The following is a 16,375-nucleotide window of genomic DNA, read 5'->3' as shown; positions in this document are numbered from 1 at the left end:
ACTAGATTTCGGATTGAATAGACGCAATAAGCCTATTTCATGTGATTTTATCAGTATAATAGCACATTCAGCGAACGAAAAAAAAGCCTCTTACCTTCGAATCAACTCGGCACTGAATGAAAAACAGCATGAATCTATTTGTAAAAGTCATGAAATATCGGTTTATTGTTCATAAATGTAGACAAGATAAATTGTTATTAAGTTCTCCATACATTCTGGGAGGAAAATGAGAAATACGTGTAAATTAAATTCGAAAATGAATCTTTTAAACTAGACTGAGACTACTTAATGAAAAGAGTTTCTATAAAAAAAAAAACATATACACTTGATTTTTCATTCATGAGTATTGCCCAATTCAATGCTTCCAATATCTTCACCCAAAATACTATTCGGCGATGTATCGGCCAGATTTGATTCACTGAAACGAATGAGTTACATTTAGTAAATTTCGTTTATCAAAGACATGAAAACATGCATTCAATAGCAGCCCTTTATTTATCGCACAGCTTACCTATCCAGTGACGGTTCATTGCTGAACATTTCGGTGGGCACAGTTGCCGGTGCCTCTGGAACCATGCCGATGAGCGATTGCTTCGATTGTAAATGCCGTTCAACCTCTTCGGCGGTCATGTGGCCATCGGTAATTGTGTCTGTGTTGATGACAGCAGACGGTCGTCCGACTTTCTTCTGCGTTTGTTTCCGTCGTTTCGGTGGGTTGGCGTTTTTATTTTGAGTCGCATTCGATGCACTATTTTTTCGCCTGAAAAGATATGGAATATCAGTCAGAAGTCTAACCAAAGCAGCCCGGTTCAAAAACATGAACACGAGAACATAAACTGGAACGCATCAAAGAAAGCCTCTTATCGGAAGTTTGAAAAAAATGATAATTCACACTTACTTCCTAACATTTTCGGTGCGATTGCCGTCATCTTCTGATGATTCGGTATCATCGTCACTGTCAGACTCAGAATTTTCGGGTTTCTCATACTGTAACAATCGATCAAGTAGAAATGAACGATCTCTCGTTACTTTGAGCAGGCGGCGTTGACTTGAACGCAACGCATCTTGAAAGAATTCATTTTCCTATCAAATTGAAAACGTTGAAAAAAAAAAATCAATAAAATACCAAAATCAAATTCACCTGTCTACTTACATAAAGCAAAAATTTGAGTTTCTTTTTCAGTGCGGTGTATTGGGCTTTGTAGTCGATGCGAGGCATCAAACGAGCCACTGGAATATCCTCTTGACTTTCATCGGAGTCATCGACGACATTTGGCTCGTTATCATCGTCGTTGTCGTTGTTTTGCGTTGCATTTTGATTTGCCATTGATCTACAGTACCAACCGTCTAACATCTTTTTCACACTTCACTCAATTATTTATGAAAATGCCAATCCTATAATGATGGAGATTTTCTGTACGCTTGTTATTCAGACAGTGAGTCTTGTGTAAACAGCAATGACAGTTCTTACTGACAGTTCGGCGAAACCAACAGAACGTCGAAATGATTACCAAGGTTGACAGGTTTTGAATATGAATGAAAGCATTACAACGGCGAAAGTAAGGCTTTGTTATTGCTGGTTCAAGGATCAGTTTGCAGAAGACGGTTTGGTTTTAGGGCCAATTTTCTTATGGAAACAGTTGGTTCGTTTAAAACGAGTCGTTTTCACGATTTGGTAAGATAGACTTTTAATAGAATTGATTAATTACTCAGTATTGTTGGTATTTTCTGTTTCGTTTTTGATACTTTTTCCTAATTCTTACCTTTTGTATCTTTTGAGAGACTCAACCTTACCTTAAAGATAGAACATTACCTTTTGAAATTGTTTCAAGCATAACATTTACCTAATTTAGTCTATGTCCAATACTTATCTTTCCTTCTTCTTACCAATATTCGAATATTAGTGGTGTATTATGGATCCGTCTCTCAAATGCTGAAAAATGTAAACATCAAAATGTCAAACACCGTTTTCTTGTGTATATTTCATATTTCAAATGAGTGAATTTTATTTTCAGAAATTAAAAAATAAAATATTTTTATTTATGCTAAAAGTAGTTCCATTTTGCTTGTTTTTTCTTTGTCCCATTGAACTTGGGATTTTGAGTTCGATTCTTTTCTTCTCATATTTAAATTGAAGATGCATTATGATCTGTCCATGTCTTTTCCTTGTTGTTTTTTTTTTCATTTTTTTTTTTCTCTTCTTTTTTCATTGTTACAATTCTATTTCTTAATCCTTACTTGGCTAAAACTTGAGCTCCCCTACATTGCATTCGATAAAATAGAGATAAATGAATTGTATTCAAACCAATTACCCGGAAGGGGATAGTTGCATGAATCTGCTTCGCAAATCCATCAAGATCCAACTGACGCAACCACAATCAACTACACGGACTTTGACTCAATTAAAATGGCTTATTCTTAAATATCTGAAAAGAGTGTGTGTGCTTGTTTTGTGGATTGAAAATTCAATGATAGATACTTGTTGTTTATTTGAATTGGCGTCGCTTACACAAAATATGAGACACAAATTATGCTTTGATGCAATTGTGTAAATATTTGATTTAATTGCTAGCTAAAAATTGATCATTTTATTATGTTTGTTTGTTTTTCTGAGGTATATCGCAAAAAGTCCATTTAAGGTGTTTTTCTTTCTTTCTTTCTCTTATAGCTCTTCTATGTTTTGTCTGTGTATTTTTTTTTGTCTCTGTATTTAGTAAACTATTCTGATTGATAAATTGGTTTGTTTTTCCTTAATTCAATTAGTAAAATAGCATTTTGTTTCTCATTTTGTTTGTTTGTTTTGCTTGACATCGACACAAAGAGGTGATTGTAAAATGTTGTACTGTCACAAAGGCAGCTCGGTTACATTTGAACTGAGTGATTGAATTTTAAGGTGTTTATATTTTCTCCACGTTTTTTTTTTCTTGTCTTAGCTATGGAATATTTCATGTGTTCGATTTGGATTTTGGTCGATTGCGCGCATGCGTTTTTGTGTGAGGCTCACACTACGTTCATTCTACAGAGTTTCATACCGAATGGACCTTAATTTCTAAACAAATATTTAAAACATTGGATACGCACGGCTCATACGATTGTGGTGCAGTGTTCACGATCGTACATTTCAATTTACTACAGAAATCTCTTAGAGATTAGATTTTTTTTATCGACTGGTGAACACAGACACGTCCACGAGGCCGGCAAATCCACGAAAAAAAAATAATTATGACACCTGAATTCGCCTGAAGAAAAATTGTACAAATTTCTTTAATGTTGTCACGTGCAACTCATTAAGAAGAGAATTCACAAAAAAATGAACCTAAATAACATAAACAAAAACTTTAACAAACTGGCAAAATGGAAACGATGAACGATTTTGAAAAGAAAGTTAGACTCAAACGAGGATATCACGGCGGAAGTCAATTTCATAATTGAGAATATTTTGGCTTTTTTTCCGTGCTCTCCTGAAATTGTTACATGCAAAATTATAGAAAGAAAGTGAGAAAAGGAATGAATTGCACAATGAAAAAGTGTTTTTTATTCGCCATACATCAGTTGATTGACAAATACGAACTAATCCATAATTCGGTCGGTTGCTGAATGAACACCATTTTTCTCTCTATTTGTTTCACGGACAGAAACTGAACATCTATTAGATTGATCGATACCGTGATTTTCATCAAACATTTCATCTTCAACGTCTTTGCCGTATGCCATCTCCTTCTTCGCCGCTTTGCGTTATGTCTCATTTATTTTGTGTGTTTTCTTTTAAAATGTTCAGTATACAAGTATAAACAAGGAAATACATGTTGACATTGAAATTGTTTTATTTAATTATTCATAATTCTTCACTTATATAATTTTCCATTGATAGTAATATTAAGCATGTATTTAATTTTTGTTGTTGTTGTTGTTGTATCGTTTTGTTGTTGTATTCATTCATGTAAGTTTTAACAAAAATCTCAAGAATATTTACACAGATTTTATTTAGATTAATGTTGTTTTCCTTTTTTCTTTTGATGTTTAGATTAATTTCAATTAAAGTTAATTATTATTTAATAAGTGTTTAAATGCTAAAATTCATAAATTCGGACTTTTTTCTTGTTGTTGTTGATAATTCTTTTTTTTTCTCTTTTCTTGTTTTGTTTCATTTGCTTTTCGAAATTTGTTATTGTATTTTGTCGTTAAAATGATCTCTTTTGTTTTATTCATTGTTTGCATTTGATTTGAATTTGAACCATGCGAATTTACTGCGTCGAATTGGTATTTCATGAGAAAATCGAAAAAAAAACTACGAATGGGGAATTCTGTATGGCAAATAAATCGAATTCAATCGAGTTTTTCATTTTTCAATTTTCCGTGCAGAAATCGTGTTGGCCCAAAAGAGTGTGTTTCTTTGTCCTGGCTTCAGTTTTTTTTTTGTTTCGCTTTCATCTGTACTCTATGAAAGAGTTAAAGAATTTCAAAGTTGTGTCAGAGAGTTTCGAAGAGAAATGTTTCCCACGAAAAAAAAAAATGAGAATGATCGCAGGTAACATCATCGATGTTGAATGATCGCAGGCATCATATGTAAAATATGCTTAATCAAACCCACGCATTCTCTGATTTCCACTACAATTGTTTTAGAGGAAAATTCGCTAGAATTTAGATTTAGATATGATTGCATTTTTTTTTATTAAAGAAAACGTGCACTAAAAAAATGAGAGAAAAATAATAATTATTTTAAAAAAAAAATCATAACATTTCCTTTTTTCCATCCATTTTTTTTACACATTCCATTTTGGTGAATGTGAGAACCAAATAAATTTAAGCAAAAAAAATCTTTGGTTTGCCAAAATCACTAACACAAATAAATTGATTTAAAATTTTGTTTACTTTTCTCTTTGTTTCTTCTTTTGCTATTCATCGTCATTTTCATCTACATCGTGTCTTCCTCTCAATCCTATATTTTACAAACGTTTTCAAACCGAAATAAAAATGAGAGTTTTGTTTGTCGAAAAAAAAAATTTCAATTAATAATGATCTAATCAGTTCTTTGAAAATTAATAACATTTTTTTTAAATTTTTTTCTTTTCTTTATGTAAAATTTAATGCAATCACAGATGTTCGAAAAGATTTTTTGTTTTTTAGTTTTTAGCTTTTTTTGTATTTTTTTTTCTCTGTCGTCGAAAAGAAATGTGTTCCGTTTGTGTTTTCGAGAGATATGAATTTGCTACGGGCGAAACACTGGGACTAAAAATTCAGATTGAAAGTAAAATGATATGTTGCGTCGTGTGTTCGTGGCGGAGGGTCTGCCAAAACAAAATCATAGGGTGAATAAAGAGAGAGAGAGAGAGAGTTGTGGAAAAGTAACAGAATCGAAATTGTGTGCGTGCGTTTCCAAGATGGTTGTTGACGCATGTCAAAACTTATTAAAAGTCCTCGTGAAATCAAGATACTAAAGTGATACCCAGACACTTATACATATATATATATATATATGTGTATGTATGCCGCGCAAACAGAAAGCAACTGTTGCGCTCAAAATGTCTAACTATGAATCGTTGGCCCGTTATTAAAGTCCTACATATAATAACTCTATTTGTGTAATTAAAAAAAAAGAAGAGTGTAATAAAATGTGTTCGAGATCTCGATAAGAAAGAACTAAAAAGAAAATGGCTGCTAAACAATTGACAGAAAAATGGTGTATGGCAGCTCTTGGCTCGTTGGATTGATACGGCACGATTTTTCGGCCAACAATATAAGCCCATCGCTATATTTACAATTGTAATTGTGTTGCGCGCGATCAAAATCTCAACCAGCCATTGTTTGTTCTCTCAACTTGAATGGGCACAAGACGTGCGCGTGTTTCTCACATTAAATGATTTTGGGCTTAATGACTGCTCCGTTGTGCGCCGATTCTTACATTAAAAATAGCAATTACATCAATACCAGCTACTAAAATTAGTTTAATATTTTGTTTGTTTATACGTAAATATGCAATTTGCTGCTCTTTATTTCGATTACTTCTGTTCTTCATCTTGTTTCTTCTTTCAATTCAATAATTCTATATACGTGTATAAGAAATGTATCTGTATTTAACGATTGATGTACCCTGAAGATATTGTTGACTTCATTTTATTTCAATAAAAGAACGAGAAAATGTTAGTCATTAAATCGTATTCCATAATATCCTTTGTTTGCTTTCAAAAAATTTGGGATCATTTCAAGGATAATATAATATGCGGGCAGATATATTTATTGACTATGGCATCTCTTCATCGAGATGGTGATGATGAGATGGAGACGAAAAAAAAAGACAGAAAGAGGTGAGAATATATTCGAATATATATGAAATCAACGCTGTCTCTCATTTGTAAATATATATACGTTTTTTTTTCTATCTCTTTCTCTGTGTAAAATTTTCGGATAAGCCAAAAAACAGTTTGCTACATCACAGTTTTTGTTTGTTTTATTTTCAAAATGATTTGCAACCGAAAGTGTTTTTTTTTGTACGTTTCGTTTTCTCGAGGTTTTTTCGTTACATGTTTTTTTTTTGTTTCCTGAATTTGAAATTGATATATTAAACTGGAGTACAGCCGCTGATATTCGTATAAAGTATTTCAATGGATTCCATTAGACGAGCACACAATCCCATGTGAACCATTTGTGGAGAAATTCAGTACACAGCGAAGCCGTGCGGAGTTCGGCGGAGATGCCATACATACACTATATCTGAAGCAGTGCGCTCATGGCTACTTAGATGTGTATTGAACAATAGAAATGTAAACACAGCAAAGAGTGCTGTTTCGCTCACACGTATAGCGTATGTACGGTATCTCCGCAGAACTCCGCACAGCTCCGCTGTACACTGGATATCTCCGCAAATGGTTCATTTGGGATTCGTGTTCGAAATTCAATACGACCCGTATGTGATAGGGGCAATCGTGTTCGAATAAAAACGAATTTGTGCTGCTCTTCGATATGGACACATCAGATTGTGAAACGGTTAAGAGTCGCTATATTTAATGCCCGAACATTTGTCTGTTGGATCTTTTTTAAATAAGAAAAAGTACGTTGAGACGTCGCTTCTAATATAATGTTTTTTTTTTCTCTTTATTTAAGCTAAAGTTAATACATATAAAACTTTTTTTTCGTGATTCACCTGAAAATTGATACCTGATTCTTTTAGTTGTTGTTGTTGTTTTTTTCTTCAATATTTTTCTTTTGTAAATAGTTCTCTTTTTATTTTTTTTTCTATTTGACTTGCTCCTGGCAACGTTCTCTTTTGTTACTCTCATTTACTTTATATGGCAAACAAACATATCGTTTTGATGTATGTGTGATACACAGACGAAAAATTTCTGTCTTCTCTCAATACACACTTCATGGTTTAAACCACATTGGCTGTTTCTTTTATCCATTTTTTTTCCAAATATCCTCTGTGAAGGTACACCATTTTAATTTAAATGTTACGTTAAAATTCAGAAATGAATGAATAAAGATTTTTTTTTTTCAAAGACATCATTTACATTTAAATATCGAAATAGATTTTTTTTTCTTCATCATTGACTACATGCTAAATGATGTATTTTATATTCTTTATTTTTTACAAAAAGACATTTTTATTTTTCCCGTATTTTTTAATTTGTCTGGATATGTGAATTAAACGACATTTTTCCGTCTGTTTTCTCTTTTGTTGTTATTGAGTTCAAATTGAATAATAATCATTTTTCGCCACTGATTCAGGTGCGAAAAATGCATTCATCAATAAGAATGGGGGACAAAAATGACAAAATCTCCATCGAATACATATGGAAAAGAAATCGGATGCCATTGAACATTGGCATCACTTTATTCGTTCAAATCTGTTTGTTGTTTTTTCTTCTTTTTGTTAATTAGTTACAATATATTTTGTACTTCGATTTGTTTTTTTTTATGTATATTCTTATGAATCACTGAGCTTTCAACTGGTTGCTATGAACAAAAGAGCGAAATGTGTGTCTTTGCAAAATATGAAACCGTTTCTTGATTCATTTACAGTATAACGAAGTATACAGTGTGTATGTGTTTTTTTTTTTTTTTTGTATCGGGATTTGCCATATTTATTCACAAAATTTGAACTTCCATTTTTTCTTTTATATCCCTGAATTATCAAGCTCTTGTGTACAGAGATCGATGGCCGTTGTTGATTTTCAAGCTTAGGCACTGGAAGATTCGATATTTTGTGAATCCTTAGTTGCGGTGTTATACTGTTTTGAATGAAAAAAAAAATATTATAAATTGAGCATTTGATCCAATTAACAGACCATTGAGCGAGAACAATAAATTCACCTCAAATTATGCACACGCACACACTCATAGACACGCCGGCGCCGCCAAAAAAAGCCCGAGGTAGATAAAGAGAAATTAAAATAAAACTGTGTGTTCCATTCCGATGTGGAACGATCGGAATGTGTTCTTACAATTCGAACCGAGGATAATGGTCGTGTTTGAGTGATTGTTTTTTTGGAGGCGCAGCGCTGAGTGTGGTGTGATTTGAGGCTCAGTCAAAATGCTGCATTTTTTTTAACTTTATATGAACAGATTGTGGCATAGTTGCGTTTTGTTGAATTTTATTATCATATTAAAGTGTGTGTTTAGGTGTGTGTAGGTGTGTAGGTGTGAAGGGCGTTTGTACTTTGCGCGCTTGCATGTATCAATAGTGTGGCGACTGTGGTTTCGAGAGCACTTTCTTCAAGTCTTTCTTCCGAAACCAATGTTCGTTTTGTATCGTTATGACTATATTCAGTAGTGTTGTATTCTATGGCCTTATTTAGTTAGCTATTTGTTTTCCACACGCTTCTTAACTATTTCGGTTAAATGCTATTTTTTTCTTCTTCATTTAGATGCTATTTTCATATTGTATTTATAGGTTTTGTTTGTTTATTGTTTTTTTTTCTTTCTCTTTTCAATTTCAACTGATTCCTGTTAAGAGTTAGATTGCAAATATTCGATACCCTTCGGACGTGTTATTGAATTATAATCAGTGGAAACGGTTTCTTGACAGGAAAAATTCAACTGAGAGAATTATGTTGTTGTTTCGAAATTAAAAAAAAAAACTCAAAATAAGAGCCGTGTTGGGCAATAAAATGTATTCTCTACATTGCATTTTGGAATGTCTTTCGATCCATTAATGGCTTTGAAAGCCGAATCGAAACGGCATCGCCGAAATGCTCTTGAAATAAAACGAAATTATAGCTTATGTTCTACGTTTAGGTGTATGTATAAATGTAGTAAATGTATATTGTGTATAGTTAAAAAAAAGGGGGGGATTTTTTCTATGACTATAAAATAGAAATTGTTCTGTACAAATGCATATAGTGTTTGAATCGTTTCTGATATTGAAATTGTTTTGTGGCTATGATTATCCATAAAGAACCACACAATTTTTTTTTCTCTGATTAGATCATAAATATGATATTACGAAGTTTGATAATGTTTTGTTGTAATTATATGTTTTTTTTTGTAGTTTTCTCTCGTTTTATTTTTCTTATCATTTTGTTGAATTAAATTCCATTAAAAATATGTACGTGTTTTTTTTTCTGGGTGATTTTTGTTGGTTTTTTTTTCTTTCCATTTAAATCTGTTGTTGTTGTTGTTGTTGTTTTTTTTCACTCTTTGTCTAAAAATTATCGCTATATAATAATATGTTTTAATAAAATATGTATATTGCACGTTCGCCAGATGACAATCACTTTGAATTCAAACAAAAAAATAAATGTTGTTGCGCTGCTAAAACACACACTCACACAATGTTGTTCCACTAAATCATCGTCCCGAGGTTGAGGCCGGGAGCCGGTATAAACATCTCGGATGCTGCAAGCGTTTTGGACGTTTTGTTGTTGATGGATTTTCTTTTAGAACTTACGAACTTTGGCGATCGCAAGTGAATCACTTGAGTTGATTTAGAGCCTATTTTAGTTTGATACTTTTTTTTTCTCTTTTTTTTCGTGTTAACAGACGAAGGAAAAAAAATGTAATCTAAATATACGCTTAAACGAGATGCTTTTCTTTGAAACCAAGACTTGGCGGTGGTTGACCCAGTTCGGCAGCAAAATCAAACAGATGCGGATGTGGATGCGTCGAATGGCCAATGACATTTTTTATAGCTGACGTTTTTAGTAGACGCTTCAGCATACCGCTGGAACCGCGATGCTGTAGACTTTTGTGCGTTGTCAACGAGTTTTTGGTGCGATATCGTCGATGGCAAAATTCGCATACGTACAGTGTGTCGGATTGTTCGTGTTTGTCTTGAAAGTGTCTTTTTAACGAATAATAACATGAGAATGTGCGCCGGCAGTACGGACATTCTTGCGGTTCATTGATACCGCCGCTGGTCGGCGGTGGCATACGTAGCTGTGTTGGTGACGATGACGACATCGACGATGTAGACGATGACGACGATGAGGCTGGTGCGATCGTATTTTGAGAGCCTGCAGAGATTTTGAAAAAAATACAACAAGAAGACAAAACAATACAAATTTTGCTCAGTTTCTTTTTTTTCGGATTTTTTTTGTTGTTGCTAGAATTTTTGGTTTGTTTTTTTTTTCGATTCAATTTTCAAGAGAATTTAAGGAACGTTTTTTTTTTTGGTTTAGAAAAAAAAAGTTGATTTTTGTTTTTGTCATTTTCTACATTTAAAAAAAAGGAGACGAAGCATTCGCACAGAGTGGCGTATAAAGAGGAAAGTAGAGTATAAAATTCTTTTCAGAAAGTCTCACACAGATTTGAATCCATGGCTAAATCAATTACAATTTGATAAACGATTTTCCTCTCTATTCTTGTTTTTCTGCTTTCTTTTCTCGTTTTGTTTGTTTTAGAAAGTCGATTTTCGAAATCATTTTTCAAGCTATATCCAAAATTATAAAAAAAACAACAATAGATTAGCATGCAAAACAGCGTTACAGACAAAATGGCATTATTTATTCATTGACACGAAGCACTTAACTTAGATAATACGGCCGATACATTCGATGCACAACGACAACAACAAAACTTGCACAAACAATTTTTCGGTTTTTTTTTTTAACAGAAGCTTTTGCTGAGGCATATAAAAATGTGTTAGTTACAATACAATTGCTTGATTTGTATTTTTCTTTTGGTTTGGTTTCGTTGAATGTGTGAATGAATCATCGAATGTGCGGGCAACAATAACAGAAAAAAAAATTTACATCGCGCGAACACAAAAAGAAATATTGATCGGATGAAAAAAAAAGCAAAATAAAAATAAAATAAAAGAACATTTGAATGAGCGATAATGAGTTCGGAGCGATGTGATATATTGTTCTGGAGGGGGAAGAATAGGTAAAATGTGAATGTGATCGTACACATCATCTAAATTAAATCCTTCGGTGAAATGAATAAATAATGATGTACCTACCTACACAAAACACGGATTCAAAAACAGATCAGTTAGGAAAACAGGTAAATAAGTAGGAAAGAAAAAAAAAACAGAAAAGTTGAATCAATAAAAAAAAAATTGAAACCGAAGAACACGCATGCGCCGAAGAAAAATGCATGTCAAAAGAAAAAAACGCAAGGTTTCAATATCAATTGCTTGATAATCACCTCATTACTTACATTAACACATGGACTTTAGTTTTATTTTTCTTGCTGTGGAAATGTTTTCGATTTTTACAAAACGGTCTACGGATTTATTTTTTTACAACAATCGATAGCTACAACGAAATTTCGGATCGATTTCATGCAATAAATTTGTTCAAGCAAACAACAGAATTTGTTTTTTTAAAAAGTGACAGACAAAACATTCGACTAAACTACGGAGAAAATAAAAGTAAATAAAAAGGATGATCACGAGCTCAAGAGCGCGCGTGTGTTTTTGAGCACGATGATGGAAAACGATGGAATAAGAAGAAATAAAACCCAAGGGAACACAAAGGAACCGAAAACTCAATGGAAAAGAAATGGAAATACTAAAGTTTGATCAAAACAAGGAACGAAATAGCCAAGAAACATAAACGAAAGATTTTTTTTTAACCGTTGTTTTAACGTTGAAATGATATTTTTAATACAATATGATTTGATTAAAAAAAAGAGGAATAAAACGAAAGAGCTGATATATATTTTTTGTTTGGTTTAAACAGAATGGCCCTTATTCTGCTTCCTATTTGCCCGGAGACAGTGAGAAATTGTTCTAAATATCAGAGCGATAGGCGATAAATGTATTTTGGCTTAAAAACTAGAATAGTATATTATATATGCGATATAAATTACATCCGCTTTATTTGATTATATTAGAAGAGTGAGAGAGAAAGAAAAAAAAAACAAAAATTATCACACTCTAAAATGATATAGAAAAAAGAAGCCAACCGAAATTAAAGTAGTAAAAAGAGTAATTTGTCGTTAGCAGGCCTAAGAAATATTTTTTTTTTGTTGCGACTTTATAAAAAAACTGTAAACTCGTTGATTGTGCGAAGAGAAGAATGCAAAATTATTGTAGAAAGGGAGCGAGATCAAATCATCCAGAGATATAAATTGATTGGTTTTTTTTTTTGTAAAAGCAGCAGCATCAGCAAATATATCAAACAAAGTGAAAATGTAGAGAGATCAATTATGTCCAAAAAATAGTGCGTGAAGTAGAAGGATTAAAGAGAGAGTGTGTGAGAAATACTGCGAGATAGAAGAGAATGAGAGAAGGAGACAGAACAGCTTCAATTGTATTTATAGCATATAAAGAAGGAATGGCAGCCCAAAAAGAAAGTGGTTAGTCAAAAAAAGGTATTACACGTTGCGCGATGCACTTTGCGTTGATAATTCGGTCGATTGGTGTGTGTTTTGTCGTTCGATTGCCCGAATGATCGCCGGCCAAAGTGCATCTCTCTATTTTTGTTGTTTTAATTGTTGCAAAAATAGGAGCAAATTTTAAAATTCATAGCAGCATAACTGGGTTTGTTAGTGAAATACGTGCGCCAAAAAAATGTTACTATACAATTTCGATCAAATAGATGTTACAAGAATAGAACTAATTGCTGGTTCAAAAAAGAGTTCACAAAACTAAAGGCTCTGTTTGAAATGTTTGTGTTGAATCGAGCAGAAAATGTATACAGAGGCAAATCGTGATACGTTTCAATTGTTTGGCAATTGAAAGAAAAAATTTCAGTGAAAAGAAAACGTATGCAAAGTAAATGCGATAGGTAAAAGAAGAGAAGAAGGAGAACTATCGTAACTAAATTGGTACCTAAGGTTCATACGCAGAGTGAGAGAATTAGACAGAGAAAGAGAGAGAGAGAGAGAGAGAGAGAGAGAGAGAGAGAGAGAGAAGAATGCACAAAGTTGGTTTTGTGTTGAGTAAAATGTTCTAGAATATTGTAGAAGTTACAAAAGGAAAGTGTGTGAGAGAGAGAGAGGAAGATTTGCTTTGGCATTTTGAGTTTTGGATTTGTTTGTTTGATTTTGTTTTATTTTCTAACCTTTGGCGATCAATTTGATTGAATGAATGGCTAACGACGGTGATTTGATTGAGTGAGCGAGCACGCGCTTGACCAACGATCTCTGCAACCGGTTGAATTCGCTGTGATGTGAAATATGAGCATCTGTGCACAAGGGAAATTGAATGGGTGTTTGTGTGTATGTGTCTGTGTTTGAGGTTGTTGCTAGCTGCGGTTGAATTCAGTTCAAGTAAACGATTGATTTGCTTATTTCTTTCTTTTTCTTTGCCGTTACTTTGTATGGAACGAACGTTTCGATGCTGCTGAGTGAGTGAGCGAGCGAGTAATTCGTCGTTTCATTGTTTCAGTATATCTGCTTAAGATGATTGCGTGTCTTTTAAGGCTTATTGAGATTCTCCTTAATTCTCTATGTATAAGATTAGTAGTTCTAAATTGATTGTATGTCTTCATCTTCTCCTTCTTCTTCTAAATAGAATTTGATTGATGCAGGAAAGAATTGTTCAATGGAAAATTTGCTTCGATTCCATTTGAATGTTTTTTGTGTCATGAAATTGACTGTCTTTTTGAGCGCTGACTTTCCTAATCAATTGTTTTTGCTGTATTTATGCGAAACCGTCGATAGTTTCGTATTGCTTTCGTTCGTTTTCCGTTGCTTCTGTTCGTATTTTGATTGTACGCTTCTTAATCTCGTTTCTCTAATTATTTCTATCAACAAAATGAATAAATTCTATTCGTTCATTCGATTCGTTCTGTCATTGCTCCCTTTCTCTCATTCCGAAGTACACACGTGTACGCTTCCTTTTCTATTTCTGTCTCTCGTGGTGTTACGTGTAAATAATAAAGATGATTTTAGAAAAATTTTATGTCTTTCATTTCCAATTGATGGTCACCCGGCCGTGATTTGTGATATGTGTAGATGTGTGTCATCAACGAATTACGGGAACAATACACACGCTCACATATGATACAACGATACTCTTCCTGGCGTTCCGCATGCTTATCGGCGATGTGTCGTTTCAACGATGCCTTCGAACACAGCACCTTACCACACAGCTGACACGAAAACAATTTCTTCGGCGAACATCCTAAAATCAAATATAGATACAGCACAGAGATCCAAATACAACCGAAAGAAAAACAGAGAATTTTTGTTTCAGGTTTGTTTGATTTTTGTTTGGTTTCAGATAATTTGTGTTTGGCGATAGATAGATAGATAGAGAGAGAGAGAGATAGAGATATTTTATATTTTTTTGTTTCAAAATTGATCGGTGTGTATCAATCGATTTTGTGTGTTTTTGGTGCTTTTGTTCTTTTATGATGGATTTCCCGACTTAAGACTATCAATTAAACCCTAATAGATTTGGTTGGCGTATCGCATTGCAAAATCCCTAAAACATTTTTCTTTCATTTCGTCGACGAATGACCGAAGTTGGCTTTTTTTTCTTCTTTCGTTTAAAAACAAAAACAAAAATAAACTTAAACATAACCAAAAAATAAATAAAGAAAATTTTATTTGTTTTTTTTTCTGTTTGTATTGTTTTGTCTGTCGAATTGGTAGTCCCTATACAAAAGTAGATAGGATAGGGCAAAACAGTGGATAAAAGTGTGATAGACGTCATGTTATTCTAAATAAAAAAAAAACATCCAATATAATTACTAAAGAGATAGAGACACAAGAGAGGCAAAAGAGAGACAGATGGAGGTTTGTTGGTGGTATTCGTTCGTTCATTCGTTATTAACTTAAAGACAAGGCCCCCAAAGGATTTCTCAAATGACATGTTGTTGTTTCTTAATCGGCGTGTGTTTGTTTCTTTTAATGTGAGGCTCGAAATAGACATTCGATTCGGCTGGATCGAACATTTGTACGGCATTGTAAAGCTTCAAAACATCTTTTGAGAAGCTTCAACTTCAGCTTTCCCCACAACGACAGAAAAGAATGTGATATAAGCGAAACCGTTCTCTCATCGAAAGCGGTTTCCTTCATACAACAACAAAAAAAATGCAATGATGATGTATGACAAAAGGTAAGTTCCAAAAAAAAATCACGTCGAATGAGTGGTTATTTTGTGTAAAGCAGTAATCAAAGTATTCAGACACATTTGCGTGGAGGAAGAAATTATGCATAAAATCGCGGCGCTTGGTTAAACAAATGGCATGAAATATACATATATACGATATACATATCGATATAGTTACAGAGAGTCACAGTATGAACATGCGCATCAGATCTTTCCGCTTCTTATTTCGTTCTTGCACGAACAACAAAAAGAAAAATAATCGTGTGTTGTTGTTGTTTTGTTCGAATAAAAACTAGCGATTTGAAATGTATATTTGTAAAAATAATATATTTGCTTTTTTCTGCAAAATAATAATGATAAAATTGTAGTTATAATAATAAACTTCTTCATTTTTTTTTTCTTTTCACTATGCGATTACATAAATTAAATTACACAGAAACAGAAACAAAAGAAAAAAGAGAACAGAAATCGGATGTGTGCGTGTGGCTGTGATTTTTTTTTTTTTTTTCATTTTCATCGATAATTTTTTTTTTCATTCGATTCGTCTTCAAAATCTGTTTTACTCTTTTCTCGATTTCAAATGACAACTTACTATAGATTAATGTGAATCAACATATTTTATATAGAAAGAAAAAATGAACTAAAAGAGAAACAATGATGCAACATGTGAATTGTTTGCATGGGAGTGCAATCGTGCAAAATCGATTGACTCGGATTTCTAAAACACACGTTCTTCTCACTTTGCTCCGCCTACCTGGGCGCATGACTTGTAATCATTAGTTTGAAAAAAAAGGGTTTCAATCGATTGAAAATTGGGTGTTTGTTTGAATGTGATCTGTCTGAGTTTGTGTGTGTGTGTGTGAGCGTATTTAATTATTTATTATTGAATTATATAGCAAATTGAAATCTTCGGAAAATCTATTCAATATT

The 16,375-nt window shown here is 33.1% G+C and overlaps 3 protein-coding genes across 15 annotated transcripts in view; all 3 read right to left on the bottom strand.

The window, feature by feature from the left end:
- Window positions 1-133: 133 nt before the first annotated feature.
- On the bottom strand, window positions 134-1,933 carry LOC129565619 (uncharacterized). Its single transcript, XM_055440696.1, has 4 exons — window positions 1,154-1,933; window positions 899-1,083; window positions 512-760; window positions 134-418 (listed from the first exon to the last, which is right to left on the bottom strand). Exons 1-4 carry the CDS (start codon window positions 1,352-1,354, stop codon window positions 334-336), a joined length of 720 nt encoding a protein of 239 aa, XP_055296671.1. The 5' UTR covers window positions 1,355-1,933; the 3' UTR covers window positions 134-333.
- A 4,344-nt stretch (window positions 1,934-6,277) lies between these two features.
- LOC129565760 (broad-complex core protein isoforms 1/2/3/4/5-like) lies at window positions 6,278-13,647 on the bottom strand (the record flags this gene model as incomplete). The annotated part of the gene is made up of 2 exons (XM_055440974.1): window positions 6,278-10,451; window positions 13,449-13,647. Coding segments are annotated over 2 exons (639 nt in total), but the record flags the coding sequence as incomplete, so codon positions are not given.
- The window catches only part of LOC129565618 (broad-complex core protein isoforms 1/2/3/4/5), a 106,163-nt gene continuing 100,297 nt past the window's right edge, over window positions 10,510-16,375 (bottom strand). For all 13 annotated transcript variants that reach the window (XM_055440682.1, XM_055440685.1, XM_055440684.1 and 10 more), the window contains one exon: window positions 10,510-14,512. In XM_055440682.1, coding sequence (XP_055296657.1) covers window positions 14,277-14,512 — 236 coding nt within the window. In that variant the 3' untranslated portion in view covers window positions 10,510-14,276. The remainder of the gene's footprint in view (window positions 14,513-16,375) is intronic.

This window comes from Sitodiplosis mosellana, unplaced genomic scaffold, assembly GCF_009176505.1.
Source record: "Sitodiplosis mosellana isolate CC-2019 unplaced genomic scaffold, AAFC_SMos_1.0 Smas_scaffold_3, whole genome shotgun sequence".
NCBI lineage: Eukaryota > Metazoa > Arthropoda > Insecta > Diptera > Cecidomyiidae > Sitodiplosis > Sitodiplosis mosellana.
This window is presented reverse-complemented; position numbering and strand designations above follow the sequence as displayed.

Bases quoted from the DNA above. Each gene is read 5' to 3' on its own strand.
- LOC129565619 (XM_055440696.1), bottom strand. From the start codon at position 1,354: ATGTTAGACGGTTGGTACTGTAGATCAATGGCAAATCAAAATGCAACG. The intron at 1,084-1,153 runs GTAAGTAGACAG...TCAATTTGATAG, and splicing joins AACTCAAATTTTTGCTTTAT to GAAAATGAATTCTTTCAAGA. The intron at 419-511 runs GTAAGCTGTGCG...CATTCGTTTCAG, and splicing joins AATGAACCGTCACTGGATAG to TGAATCAAATCTGGCCGATA.